The sequence below is a fragment of the Bemisia tabaci genome, chromosome 7, assembly GCF_918797505.1.
Source record: "Bemisia tabaci chromosome 7, PGI_BMITA_v3".
NCBI classification, from domain to species: Eukaryota; Metazoa; Arthropoda; class Insecta; order Hemiptera; family Aleyrodidae; genus Bemisia; species Bemisia tabaci.
Genome location: NC_092799.1, coordinates 42,674,854 through 42,690,617, shown reverse-complemented (window position 1 = coordinate 42,690,617; position 15,764 = coordinate 42,674,854). Strand labels below are relative to the sequence as shown.

The 15,764-nt window shown below is 42.6% G+C and overlaps 1 protein-coding gene across 3 annotated transcripts in view; it reads right to left on the bottom strand.

Annotated features, from left to right (window-relative positions):
- The window catches only part of spir (spire type actin nucleation factor), a 442,084-nt gene that overhangs the window by 283,898 nt on the left and 142,422 nt on the right, over window positions 1–15,764 (bottom strand). For all 3 annotated transcript variants that reach the window (XM_072302604.1, XM_072302606.1, XM_072302605.1), the window contains exon 2: window positions 6,260–6,315. In XM_072302604.1, the coding sequence (XP_072158705.1) occupies window positions 6,260–6,315 (56 nt within the window). The remainder of the gene's footprint in view (window positions 1–6,259; window positions 6,316–15,764) is intronic.

The following is a 15,764-nucleotide window of genomic DNA, read 5'->3' as shown; positions in this document are numbered from 1 at the left end:
ATGGAAATGTATCGATTCTTAAAAGGGCCAGGTACTCCGAGAAGAGATGATTATTTAGCATAGGTTTAAATGAAGGAAATCTGGTGTTGCCAAGTGACTGGATCCGCCTCTGAAAGTTTCCTGACAAGAGGATAATTGAGTCAGTGAGAACGAAAACACACCAACTCGGAAAAATGAAAATAATTAATACACACACAAAACTGCACAGTGGTTGAAGATGTTAGTTTAAGAAAAAGATTCTTGCTGCCGAAAAACAAGTACTTATGGCCACTTTAAAGGTCCAAGTTGGAACAGACGCGCTAACTTCAATGACCTTCATGTAAATTAACTGTCTTCAATAGAAATTGAGTATTTTTGAGTTACCGAGTTGGTGTGTTTTCGTTCTCACCGATTCAATTCTGGTTGAATGCTAGTATCGAGCCCTTGGAAGCGCTTAGTTTCAAACTTGAAGAAGTCCGAAACAATCTTGAGCGTGGGCCCCGACACCATAACCTTCAAAACATCCTTGCACTAGAAAACCCGTCGTTTGGAGAAGTCCACCCGTGGAACAAAAGAATCCGTCCAAGCTATAATTTCAATTTTCGCGTTACAAAATCCGACTGGGATCGCCCGGAAGGTCTTGCGTCTGGACCGCCGGCCCGGCAGCAGCTTCCAAATTGGCAGGCACGAGGGCCCCTGTTTAGTAAAACCGCGTATCTACACGAAGTCTCTTCGCGGAAGTTACGCGGTTCTTATTGAGGACTGCAACAGACAGCGGAGGAGAACAAAAAAGAAACCGGAGGATAATAAACTCAATGGAGCTTATTACCGGGCAATAGTGGTCAATTGCTTTTGCGACCTTGCATTGTTTCCCTCGGCCAGGCCGGGATCAGCCCTCCCACGCATGGCGGCACGACTGCGACTGTCTCGCGCTCTCCACGAGGTCATTCCAGAGGATGTCTCGAGTCTATGAAAACTCAGGGGGTGCAGAAGTAGGCAGAATGCAGAGCGGCCACGATGATGGGAGGCCGAGGGAATTCGGGGGACAATTCCGTGACGCAGGGTTTTTGGCTGCCTAAGAAATCGGAAGTCAGGGAAAGTCAGGGAACTATATGGGCATCCAGAAAGCATAGGTGGACCTAGACAGTTCAAACGGGAGGGGGGAGGGATGTTCCAGAGAATATCGTCGAAAGTTTAAGGCATCTAATGTGCAGATGGAACATAGGGGGCGTGGATTCACCTATGCCAGTAGGAAAAAGTTAGGGAAATGGTAGAAATCAGTAACGTGGTGTGCTTTGCGATAAATCGACATTTCCCCATTTGAAGAATGGTAAGAAAAGATTATTAAGGTGTTCGTTGCGGACACTATTGATCGGTCCTTTTCCATAGGTTTAAATGGCAGATCAATCGATATATCGCAAAGCACGCCACGCTACTGGTAGAAACAGTAGCTCGTTGGTCCCTACCTGTCTTGAGTACCTCTTATACAGATTCTGAATGGCTATTTCCATAATTTGGACCTCTAACAATGGACTCTTTATCCAGAGTCAGCGTCTTTAAAAAAATTGTATTGGAAAAGGCTTACAATTAAAATATGATAAATAAATAAATAAATAAAGAAAAAAATAGGAGACAACCAAAAACAGACAAAATGAACCGAAATAAGTGATTGCTGGAAGCAGCAAACGGATCCTGGAAAGAGGGGTGGAGGGGGGTTCATCAGCGAGTAGAGAATGACATTAACATTTCCTAAAAATTGAAGGCAGCGATAAAAATAAAAACTAAAAGTACTGACACTACTGACCCACAAAATCCATTTCCTATAATCGCCAGTAAAAATCGAAAACGACCGAACTTTATGACGTAAGCCGGGCAATTAGCCGTTGGCAGGCTAATGGACGAGACCTTGAACGACCAAGACTCGAGGGTTTAGCCGGAGTAATTAAAATACCAACTTTTCCGAGATGCTCGTCGAGGACTTTCCCTCGAAATTTTATCGGGGGTCATAAACGGGCTCTCCGAGCTCCAGGTCGCGAGGGATCGGGATTGGGTACAGTTACGCGGTGCGGCCGAAAGGGGGCGCGCAAGTGGGCCACGCGATAAGGGGAGCACGGGTCGCCAAGGATGCGATGCCACCGTCCGACGTGTCCGAGATGTTAGTTATGTACTTCCTAATCGAGTAATCGGCCGACAATGACAATTAAACCCGGGAACAATGTAGACACCGCTCCGGCTCACCTGGCGGCAGGCGCCATAGTAGAGCCGTCCTCCGAAGCCGTCGATATTAATCGATGGATGGCAACTCAGTAGAGTCCGCAGCCAACTTAAACTCCGGCTCGATTGTTGAATCGATATCGAACCACCATGATCGATAAAAAGCATTGCTAAGATAGTGAATTATCGATTTGGATCATTCGATCAACGATTCAACAATCGACCCTGGAGGGACTGTTTCACTGAAAGGAGCAGTAATGTAATCAAGCGAGATAAAAGTTATATTCTGAGGTCAACACTAGGATAAGAATACCGATATGGGAAGAGTCCGGACGTGTCGGTAATTTTGAAATTAGTCATGGAGCTTTTAAGGCCAAAAAAGGCAGCAAACCTATGAGTTCAAATTATCCGAAGTGATTTATAATTATAATTGTTACGACCCGTAGTTCTTGAGGCACGTATTTGACTTAGTTTTTGCATAATTGGACGTATTTCTGTCAAACGGAACTAAGCGCAAATTTGAGTTCCTTTTGAGGAATTAGGAATGCCGGATAGCGCGTTCTGTCAAACGGAACTAAGCGCCATGTTAGCCATTAAAGCGTCCAATTTTACTCATTTGTGGGGGAAAACGCTCATTTATGAACATTTTTGGTCATATTGGTTTGATATTGGAATCTGAGGATTGACTTTTAGAAGGTTGACTGCCCTTTCGGGCCCTAAGAGCTCCATATTGCGACATGCCCGTACTCTCCCTATATAGGTACTCTAGTCAACACTGTTTTTTTGGACTGATGAATGTCGGGGTCAGCAAGTCAGCACTCTTTTGGGGGAGTTTTTGCATATTTGGTTAGAATTGCTAAACCAATTGCTTAACTTCTAGTTCTTGAACCATCACTATACGAATTTATGCGTTGGATTCTGAGAGTAACTTAAACTATATAGAGTTTTGGGTCTCAAGAACATATTATCTTTGCCTACACAGAAAAAGAAAATAGGCTGTCAAGTCAAGTCTAGTGGTCCCTAGATGCTGGCTTAACTGCCCATGAAATTAACTTTACACCCTAGGAATACAAAATTAACAAGCTTCCAGGGATCCCCAGACACATTTGTTACTACCAGGGCTGCAATCGGAGCAATTTATTGATTTCTGTGTGGGGCTCTAGGCAGGATCCGTTTCTTCACAAACACACAAACACATATTCACAAAACTCACACACAAACACATATTCACACAACTCACACACCTCACACACAAACACATATTCACACAACTCACACACAAACACATATTCGGACACAAACTCATATTCGGCGTTCGACTCGATGTATCGATAGTTGTGAGTGGGCGAGTCCGAGAGAGTAATTAGTGAGGTGATTGGGACCCGATGCTGAGTTCTTGGTTTAGATTTTACTTTTTTCCGTTTTTATGACAGCTCCATCTCCCGGATGAGATTCCTTTTAAGGATGAATCGAGTCGTGTAGTTACTCCAGCTAAGTGTAACTTTACTCCTCGTCGGAATTGGCTCGCGTCGCCCTACCCCCACTTCTCTATTTTCAAGGTTAATTTGAAGCTCCAGTGCGACCCCCCCCCCCCCCCCCCCAATCGAAATTCCGAGGACGCGTCCGGTAGATATATTTGTATATATTGTTTTTTGTCTTCTCTAAGATGTGATACAAACAACTAATTTTGTGTTATTCGGTTTAATTTCCTATGAACGATCGCACTTCGCACGTGACACTTTTAAGGTGATTCGTTAAGCTCAAGTGACGTGATCGAACTGGCATGCGATGAATCGCATCGATTAGGTAAAAAATCTCGGTCGATTTTGAATTTTTAGCGAAAAAAAGGACGATAGCCCCTGCGCATGAGCCTAAAGAATCATTCAAAACCCAAAAATCAACAAAATTCCGAGAAATGAAAGCAGAATAGTGTTTGGAAAAAAACCTCGCATTAGATTCAGTCATCGATTTCTGTATCGAATGCGAAGTTTTTTTCCAAAAAATATTCTGCTTTCATTTCTCTGAATTTTGCTGATTTTTGGGTTTAAAATGATTCTTTAGGCTCATGCGCAGGGGCTATCGTCCTTCTTTTTGCAAAAAGTTCCAAATCTGCCGAGATCTTTTACCTAATCGATGCGATGTATCGCACTCCACTTCGACCACGTCATTTGAGCTTGACGAATCACCTTAAATGAACAAGTTCTTCATGGATCGTCACCGGGCGAAAAATAGCGTTGACTTCCGAATGGAACTCATGCCCTCGCCCTGCTTGGATTGTTGGTGCGGGGTCCCTACAATATATCGTCTCCGACGACACCAACGGCCTCAACGACGAAATCGCGGATACTGCGAAACTGTCCGATCGGCAACTGGGCGTGGAGCCGACCGCCAAATCCGAGCCCGGTGGCCGCAGCCGAGGCCCAAGTCCAAGCTCCAAGCACCAAGTTCAAAGAGCGAGCGTCGCGGCGCTGCGTTTGTCAGGGGTAACGACTTAACGACCTGCGGTCGCGACGGACCGAGCGGCGCTTTTCGTGCCCGCGGGGCAGACCCTTCTCCGCCGCGCCGATGTTGCCGCCTTGCAGGGAATCCCCACGTCTCTCGGTTGAAAATAGGCGAATTCGACGGTGATCTGGCAACTTGTGAGGGGTCTTTGTTTTTCACTCGAAGTCGGCGTCGTGCGATCGGTGCCTGCGGCTGTGGGACAATCCAGGCGCCTCCCCTCCGCGCTTTACCCTTGCGCCGCGACGCCGCCATTCGATAGATTTGCCGTTTCGATCGTCCAAAAAATCATAACCTCAATCTCTTCTTCGTCTTCTATTGTTTTTGGGGCTTTGGAACTCCATCTCAAAAAAATAAACTCTCTGATTGTCTGTTTTAATTTTACTAATCACCGGAAAAAAACACATTGGATCTAGAGTCCAGACTCTTAAAACATCGACCAGAAAAAATACTCTTGATTCAATCAGATTTAAGCTTAAATCAAGAACCAAGCTTCTTAATTTGAGCGGATTTCCTTTTGATTTAAGCTTAAATCTGATTGAATCAAGAGTCCTTTTTCTTGTCAATGTTTTCAAGAGTCTGGACTCTAGATCCAATGTGTTTTTTTTTCCCCTCCAATGAAGCGCGGCAAAACTATCAGCGAAATTCAAACGGGTTGATAAGATTTCGATTATTCTATCGCGATATATCGAAGAACGCAGCCACTAAATCAGTCTATAGCGCTAGAGTTACCACAACTCTTTGTTTTCGAGAAATTTCTCCAATTCACTGACTAAAACACAAACGGTAGAAAGCTCTACTTTTCTTCTCTTTCGTTCAAGTCTCCAAAATCCTCAGCAATATCCAGTCAGGGTGTCCACAGTTAAAAGGTCATTATGCGGCAGCGTGCTCTATTGGTTAAGGGAAGACTTTTTTCCTATATGAATTTTTTATTTTATTTTTCAAAATCACCCTCAACTGGAGCTACGACCGCCCTTACAAATTCCTTGAGAACTCATAGTCCCCCCCCCCCCCCTGAATTTTGACTATATAAAAAAAAGAAGTTATAGTTGTAGATCGATTTCAAGAAAAATGCCTATTTTCCATAGTTCATCGTTTCTCTGCTTATAGAAGAACGTAACTACGTTTCAATGTTGCCAAATTTGTTCTCGCAAACTTGATTTTCACCCGGAGGTTCTTGGAAATTTCTAACTGAAAATTTCACTGATTTTTCTGCTGAAAAATTTCGGACGAAAATTGCACGGGTATATTCTTCTGACAAATTGATGGTTAATGTCAGCTTTGCAGTCTTCCTGGAATTAAGATACGTTCTTTTGTTCCGGGAGCGACAAACTATCCCATAAAATCCATGGCAAAACCGCAGACCATGTACTATTGAAAAGTTTTACCAGTCTCTGTTTCGCATGGCAAAGTAAAAGTGAACATTTCTGGAGGGGAATAGAGCTCCGAGTACACCTGATAGTTATACCACAACCGAAGATACGAGGTAGCTGCTGAGACTTTGAGAGACCGCGCAAAAGGCGTTACCATGGGATTACAAGAAAATAATCAACAGATGAAAACTTACTTTTTGCTCCGATGGCACTCGTATTCTTCGTTCCGACGAAGACCCACCAGGAGGACCTGAAACACACAAAACACAATTAGCATCGTTTTTTGCTATACTCCTTGAAAATAATACAAATTGGTTTTCTAGATTTTCTTCAGAAAAAGAGACCCTCCACTGGCCTCTTGAAGAGTGGAAACTTTACTTTCGGGATTCAACGTTTCCTTGTGTAAAATCATAAGGGAGCAACAGTCATCATACCTGCTAGGTGGAGGATGACTTTAGAGTGATGTAATGCGCAAAAGAAGTTCTCCAAACTTCGGTATGTTTGCAAAATGGGATACTCAACGCATTGTTCAGCATCCACCTATAGGAAGGTCAACAGTTGAATGTTGGAATCTCGAAAGTATATTGATAAAATATTTGCGTTCTTTTTTTACTTTTGGTCAATATAAGAAGTGAAACACAAACAACACAAATCTTGTGTTGCATTTTGGTACAGTTTGCGATGAATTCAGCGCAAAAATCAATGAAGAGACTGGGAAAATGCATTCCTACGATTACAACGTTGGTATTTACCACTCGTTTTTTATTATAAATTTCTTCAAGAGAAACTAGCTGGAATTTTCTCTTGAAATCGTCAACCGAAGGCTAGGAATATTTTGTGTTTTACATCCCACGTGAACCAAACTTTTGTGTTGAAATTTCTTTCTGTGTGAAAGCTTCCACCATTGCCAAGATAGCTATGAGGAATATCTTGTCTCTGATTTTCTCCGACTGTTACCGTCTTGAAGCCTCAAATCATGCGTCAAAATATTTTCCTGATACTTGTGATGATCACACAAGAGCATTGCCGTTCAAACAAAGAATCTATAGTTCTCACTCGACGAGTATTTGCTGTAACCAAATAATTCTATTCCGTCATAAAATCACATCATGTAGTGCATGTTGAATCTCACATTCAGGAGCAAGTTGATCCAACGAAATCGAAATCCGGCTGATTTTCTCGAGACGGCCGACATGAAATATCCCCCTGGACTCGGAGTACTTAAAGACTAAACGTTGAAAACCCATTTAAAATAACTCAACACCTAGACTGCGTTAATGTTGCCTAAGCCGAAATATTACCCTGCCTGAAAAGAGATCTCGGGGAGATTAGAGGTTGACCAGTTCGGAACGGACGAAAACAAGAATGCGGGGGGCATTTTCGAGATCGTACGTCAATTATGCAACGCGCTTTTTACGGGTCAAGCCCCAGCGATGACGCGTACGTAAATATTGCCTTCTTGAGGTAAAACAACATAAAATCGTTAAGTTGATCGATGCAGTTACGCGGTTTTATCACGGCAGGATAAGCGCGTGAATTTATGATTTTGACGTTGGCATAACGAACCAGAGATGAGTGTAAATTTTGAGAATCAGACGGGGAGCCGTCCTGCTATACCGTGGAGGAACATCGTATGAGCGTTTGAATGATGTCAATTTCATTCGATAAAGCAATATTTAGGAAATTTTAAGAGTATTTTTCCTTCAATTTCCAGATACCCTGAATTGAACTGCAAATACAATTATTAAAAAAGGATGAAGGGAAGCCTTTTCAACACTGGAAAAAAAAAAAACACATTGGATCTAGAGTCCAGACTCTTGAAAACATTGACAAGAAACAGGACTCTTGATTCAATCAGATTTAAGCTTTAATCAAAAGGGAATCCGCCCAAATTAAGAGGCTTGGTTCTTGATTTAAGCTTAAATCTGATTGAATCAAGAGTATTTTTTCTTGTCGATGTTTTTAAGAGCCTGGACTCTAGATCCAATGTGTTTTTTTTTTCCAGTGAAAAAGTAGTTCTTTCTTTACATGATTAGAGGACTGTATCAAAAAAAAAAAAAAAAAAAAAAAAAAAAAAAAAAAAAAACACTAAGAAATGCCCGAACTACATGTAACAAGGTGTTAAATGGTGCTAGGTACACACCATTTTGTAGAAATAGTATAGAAAGTAGAAATAGTTTCTTTCAGTTATTCATAGTGACTTGCCGAATTTGACACCACTGACGATGAGCAAAGTACAACAATCTTCTTTTGATAAAATCAGCATATTTTTGGAGCACCTCGGTTATGAACATCATTCAAAAACTCCTCCCGGAATGATACATCAAACGTTCAACCACAGCCCAAAAATATGAGCAAAAATTTCTATACAATTTCGAAAAGTTTGTATCTTATCAAAATAAATTCGACAACGTCCAAAAGTTCATAGAACGTTTTTGCCGAGCACAGTAGCGTTCGGTGGAACCGGTGGAATGCATCGGTGCATCGATAAATCGTCGGGAATAACATGAGCCAAGCGGCTGTCGCGGTTATGCCGTCGCGTCTAGTTATTCATAAAAAAAGAGGGAAACTTGTTTTAAATATTTCAACGATTCCCGAGATTCCCTTCGATGAGCAGAGCGTTTCGAGCCTGTGACGCGACGCTCGCCCCAAGTTCCCGTCTCGAGTTTAACGAACGTCGTAAATAAACTTACCGTTACCGGTTACATTGTAAACGCACTGCGCGTAATGGACGGTTTTGTTTAATCGAACCGAGATTAATTAGTTTTTAAACTCGGTCGTCGGAGCTGCACCACTGGCCGCAGCGTGAGGAGATATTGGTCGATTATACGTATCATAAACCTAGAGACAGTATAATATAGAAGCTAACTTATCGAATGAGAAGTTCTGCCCAAACTGGTAAATTGCGATTGTGTTGTCATAAAATTATGTCTCGATGATTGCAATCGCGTAACTTATGGATTACCTGGAAATAACGAGCTCTATTTGGGCTCTAAGTTTCTATTTCTGATGATAAGAGAGATATACTCCGCACTGGATAAAAACACATTGGATCTGGAGTCAAGACTCTTAAGAACATTGACAAGAAAAAATACTCTTGATTCAATCGGATTTTTGCTTAAATCAAGAACCAAGCCTCTTAATTTGAGCGGATTTCTTTTTGATTTAAGCAAAAATCTGATTGAATCAAGAGTATTTTTTTTGTCAATGTTTTCAAGAGTCTGGACTCTAGATCCAATGTTTTTTTTCCGGTGCTCCAAAAAGCACGGCGATTGATGTCATACATTGCGATTGTTCAATATTCATAGGATGGTTTCTTCCACCTCCGACTTATCAAGATCGATGATGTGCGCATTTTTTATTCATCTGCGCGCATCACTGTTCAAAGCAAGGTGGGACGAACCACAATAGTACACATTATTGTACTGGTTGACGTTAATTATCGCGTCTTCTAGAGGGGAAATATCTTAATTACCTCTCGGAGGTATAATCGTGGAGTAAAAACTTGGCTATTGGGCAGATTTCCTTATTTCTAGCTAATCTGCGAGTTCAACCATGAAAAGGAAATTCTGCAGATAGCGAAACTGACCCCTTCGAAAAAATTCAATCAAGAATATTAAACTAAAGTGGCTGAGCGGAATACGAGCCTGAAAATGTGAGTAGAGACGGTTTGAATGGAGAGTTCGCTCACTTGAAGATCACTGCCATAAATGTTAATGAGAATCTTGCGATGATGAATTTTAGTTTGTAACTTGGCTCAATAGCTTTTCTCCTACGCAGGTCTTCGAGAGATTGAAACAACTGATAATGTTGCATCGAGTTAACCCCATCCTGATGGTAACTTAATCAGGATCGTTAGATAATGATCAAACTTGCGGTCAAATCAAACGCCTATATTATTCTCTCCGGGAGTGGCTGAAAACTTTCATCGCTCGTCGAACGATCACAAAGGTATCCACGCGATTATGGAAGAGAAAACATTTAAAGGAGAAACAAGTTGTAAAGTAACGAAATAAGATTGAGAAGGTGTTTCAGTTTCCCTCGCAAAAATGATTAAAACGTCATATGGACAATTTTGAGCTATCCTACGTGTAAACTTCACTGAAACTCAAGTTCAAAGATGACAGAAATGTCTTTAAGTTATTTTGCAAGATCCTTAACATTTTCTGGAGATAAGCGAGTACAGCTCTGTAGAAGGATGGGGGGGGGGGGGGGCAACTCTTTGATTCCCTCGAGCAATCCACCTACGGCTCCAAGAACTGAAGGAATATTTAAGTGTGAATTAAAGCCGAGCTTAAGAAGAACGCCGTATGAACTTTCAGGCGTTGCCAATTTTTTTTGGATAAAACACGAATTTCCTGGTAGGAAACCTTATGAACATTTTTCTTCCAATTTTTCAGATCGTTTTTTTTCGCAATTTAATCTACATCATCTAAAAATTTCATGGCAATGTATTCATAACTTTTCTCAAAAATGAAAATTGTATCGGGAAAAATGGACCACTAGACAAGGTACGAATTTAAGCACTCTCATACATGTTTCTTAACCAGAATTCCACGTAGAACACGATGCGCGCAACGAAAATTACTGAAACCAGCTCCTAACGGCGATATTCACATTTTTATTTCACATTGGTTACGAGGAATTTGAACTGGCCGCTCACAAGAAACTCAAAGCTCTACGTGAGTCAAATCGCGCACTACAACGGTTTCAGCAAGCTTCTCAATCGAGCAATGTTCATTTCCCACCATGTGTTTTTCAAACTATAAGTAATTAGCTATAGCTGAGCCAAAGCGTCAAGATTAAGGTTGCCAGATTTTCTTAGCGCAGAGACGTTCATGATAACGTTTAGCGCGCGATGTGAATCACGTAGAGCATTGAGTTTTCATGAGCGGGTGGTTTCAATTCATGCACTAGGAATCATTAAATATCTTCGGGAGGAGTTAATTTCGGTAATTTTCGTTGTGCGCATCGTGTTTTACGTGAAATTTTGGTGAAGAAACATGTATCAAAATGCTGAAATGCGTACTATGCGTTCTAGTGGTCCATTCGGCAACTCTCGAATGTTCATACGGCGTTTTTCCTTAGCACGGTAGAGCATGCGTGCACATTCCAATAGGCGCGAAAAGCTCGTGAGCGTTCCATCGGTGCATTGAACGGCGGTCGGTGCGATGCAATTCCGGATAAATATTCAGTTTCGATCGGCGTAGGAATTTACGGCCGTTTCATTAGCGGGACGTGCTAAAATATCCGATTTAAATTGAATTGGACGTGTTTATGCTGAAAGGAACTATGTCGCGCGCAAAACCCCATTCACATAGGTTCTTTTCACGTCCGATTCATACCGGAAGCGGTGAATCACAGCTAATGCGGCACCCGTGTTTCTCGTGGGGTTCGATGTGACCGTCGAGCGATTCCCATACTTCGTCATTTCCCTCGCAAAGGGACGTAACTCAAATTCAACGTTGCTAAAATTGCCCTCGTAAATTGCATATTAAAGAGGAAAATTTTGGGCAATTTTAACTAAAAATTTCACTGATTTTTCCTCAGACTCCATGCGAGAAGCAGAAAATTTTGGATACAAATTGCACAGATACCTTTTTGGAAAATAAATTAATTGTTGGGGTTAATTTGGCAACCTTTGGGTGGAGTTACGTTCCTTTGTCCGAGAGCCGACGATCTGCGATTTACAGAAGCATGTTATCTGCGGATGAAATCGTTCTGAATGCGTCTTGTCTATTTGATCGGAATCCGTCGTTAACTTTCAGAGGTTATCTTTACTACTCAACCGTACGCGGGGGAAACGACCTCGGTTCACGGAAGCAAAGTTTTGTTCAGTTGAGTCGAAAGATTGGATTTTCTGATTCCAGCGTAATACTCGCCCTCCAGTTTCCTAGACAAATTGCGGCGTTTTAGTTCATTGGACTAACACGGGGTTTACAGTTGTTCTATGATCCATTCCAGAGAAAAAAGTCAGATTTTAACGGAAAGTCTCTCCGGAATCCTAAGAAATATTTACTTTATAATCCGACAATTTCGCACCCTGGGCAGAGAAAGCTAGAATTAAAAGGGTTTTCTTCAGAATTACGTCTTTCTGGGTAGGAAATTCAAACCGCCAAAACTCTAGTTTGGTTCGAATTTTCGGGTTTCTTTCGTTCAAAAATATTCGTAGAACACTCCTCTAATGTTCGTACAACTCGATTTTAAGATTCTGAGGACTACAAGGATTTTAAGGAACTACGATTTCCGGCTCATTTTATTCACAACGTATAAGTGTCAGTAATTCCTCTATGCAGATGATGCAGATGGGTGCATTCACAGGACAAGCAAGAGACATCAATTCTTTAATGTAAAATGAAGTCCAGTTGATGTTACACGAAATACGAGAGTCCTGACAAAAATTCCGTGTTTCCAAGGCCACTATGAGTCTCCCTACTTCACCTTCGGGCGCAATGGCTAGACTCATTACCGACAACATGCAAGGCGAAAAAAAGTGTAGTTTAGGAGTTATTATGACGGTAAATGATCCTTAATTTTCACGGTGCACTCGATAATTTTCCGGCCTCAGAACCGCTAATAATCAGCATAAATACAGTAATCATTAATATGATCTTTACTGCAACTTATTAAATTACTAACGAGCCAGATATAATAGAATAATGCAGTTGAGAATTTAGCCGTTTGTCGGCTACTTTTTTCACACGATTTACATGCTAAAAACTATTAGTCCCTCAGGGATTCTTCAACAAGAGGAGATTTGGATGGGGGGGGGGGGGTGTTAAAAATGAGGATCGGTGGTGTTGCTTATATAAGTGTTGAGGCCCTTTTAGCGAATAATTTATTCAGTGCCATGTTACATTGTAGTTGCTTTCGCTTGCAATCGAAACAAAAGCGAGAATCCAAATTCAGTGGTTTGAAAGGTGATTAAATTTCACACGCTTTCCGCACTTGCAAATTACTGGGTCAATTTCCGCGGGGGGGAGAGGGGCGGGGTTGGAGATAAGGATCGGTACGGCTACAAGTGTCGAGTACCCTTCAGCGGGTAATTTATTCGGTGCCGGGTTCGATTCCCGGGTATTTTTCATCAGGTGTCGAATTTACGTATAATTAAATATGCACGGGGATCGAGGCGCATGCGCGGCTGCCGGGGGTTGCCGGGTGGTGCCGCGGACGGCGCTGGCCGAGAGGGGGCTCCGGGGGGATGCGCGCCCCACCTGGAGACCCCGCCGGGCGACGTTTAAAAAGATCGGAATCACTTTTCCTTCTTAATCGCTTTCTCCGGTCTCAGCGCGGTAATGAGAATCGCCGTCGCCGGATCGACTCCAAAACCCGGGGTTTTTGTCCTGCGGGCTGAGTGTTCGAATTGATAGACATAGCGCTAGACAAAGAAGACAAAGACAGTATAAGGCGATCTTATTGGTTGAAATGGGTGGTTCCAGGATTACTATAGACTAAGGGAGAAAATGAGGGACAAACTAGAGGGTCTCTTGTCGATTGCCGATAGGTAGTCTCTTTCTTATTTCCTCTGTTCAATGCAGCCCTCCACTTCTACCAATAGGCTCACTTCATTTGTCACATGTCTTTTCTGTCTATCGCTTCGTCTATCGATGCAATCTTAAAAACCCGCGATTTTTTTCTGTGGGCTGACTGTTCAAATTGATACAAATAGCGATAGACAAAGAAGGCATAGACAGTATGGAGCGATCTTATTGGTTGAAATGGGTGGCTCCAGGATTCCTATAGACTAAGGGAGAAAATAAAGGACAAACTATGGGGTCTCTCGGGATTTGCCATTAGTTAGTCTATTGCCTAACTTCTTTGTCTATAGTAACAACCCACTTCCACACATAGGATCCCTCCATATCAGGGGTCTTCCAGGTCAGGGGGGCCTCCAGTATCCCCGTATTTTCCAGCACGATCTGGCACCACTGGGCAGGAAAGACTCATTGATCGCTGCTATCGATAATCTGGGATAGAAAACGGCTTAGCTGCTAGCCACAACCACTCGGCACTCGCACGGCGGTGAATGCACACGGCCGTACACCGACACCGCGCGTGGAAACCACTAACATCCGTGTCCGAGGTGGGGGCGGAGGCGTGAACGATCGATTTTCGATATTTTCCCATTTGAAGCTTTGGTGAAGAATCGATTATCAAAGTCTTCGTTGCAAACACCCAGATTATCGATAATTTTACATAGGTTTAAACGGTAGATCAATCGATATATCGAGAAGCACGCCGCGCCGCTGGGCGGAGGCGAGGGTTATTAAATAATCGTTCGAGACTCGTAGCCGTGGCGCGGCCCCTGACAATGCACCGAGCAGCGACTTCTGAACCTGTAGCCGGGCATCGGGCGTGCTGCGTGCACGGATGGATGCATGGATGGACGGATGGGTGGATGACTGGTAATGGCCACTGCCCGGCATCACTGACCTATTATCCTCGCTTAAAAAAGCACCCGGGCTGTCATGTCGTCCAACTTAAAACAAAATTCATTTTCGTTTCGGCGCCACCTGATATAAGACGAAAATTGAAAGTTTCCCTCGCCATTCCGTATGATGATATAGTGTGTGTGGAGCGAGAGGGGGAGGCCACTCTCCTCTAGAGTATTCGAGGATGACGTCAAAACACTGGAAGAAAAAACTTCGGAAATTTTACTTACAGGCTATGCTATATAGACATAGACTATGCTATTTACACTAAATAAACAGAGGTGGACTTTCCCATCCCTCATAATTTTTCGATATTAGCCGTAGGTGTGCCTGAGTCATTTTGCAAAAACTGCTAAAGTTGGGGCGGATTGCCAGAATTCATGTTTGTTTGAATGTGTTACCAAGAATGCATCCCTAGAAATTTTGCCACATTTGTGATAAAAAAAAATGTCCATTTTCTCACCCTAGAGGTTAGCTAAGTTCGGCTTTTTCCGGACAATAGAAAGTGACATCATTCCAGCTTGAAAAAGAGCCTTGCACAAAAAGGGCTAAAATTCGCCCGTTTTCGGGCCCTCGAAATTGGGGTCGGTGTGAGGTATTTTTTCATCTATAGGGTGACCCTTTACACATAATAAAATTTCAGATTGAGTATACGCACCGTTTTTGAAATATGGGGGGGCAAAGTCCCCGATTTTTACTCATATTTGCAGGTATTTTATAGTCGAACTTCGGCTGCTACAAGGTACCGGATGTAGATATTGAAGCGCGGTTTGCGGTGATTTGTCAAGCTATTTCTGGATTATTTTTTCACATCTTTTACAAACCCGCAAATGGTTTTTCGGGGGGGGGGGGGGGGGGGGAGCTTTATTCATACTATCATGACCGTTCGTATACGTCTTACTGGCATTAATTGCTTCGTTCTCGACTCCTCTCCACGCCGTAATCATGATGGTATTTTCTGTTAGGAATCTTTCTTCTTCTTTATATTTGACCAATTCTAATGTTGTCTCCCCCTTTTTCCCTTTTTAAACCCCCCCCCCCCCAATTCTAAACACTCCCTCTCAAGTGTATATTCCTGTGCGGCAGATATGAAGGTGTTATTTGTGGGGAATTATTTTCTGTCTTTATGGTTGATAAACTTTGACCCCACCTATTTCCTCCTTCCCCCCTTTACCCCTGTTTCACCCCCCCCCCATTTCCACCGTACCTTACTCGAAGTTGTCTGCTCCCTCTGCAGCAGAAATGAGGATGTTTCCGGTAACTATTA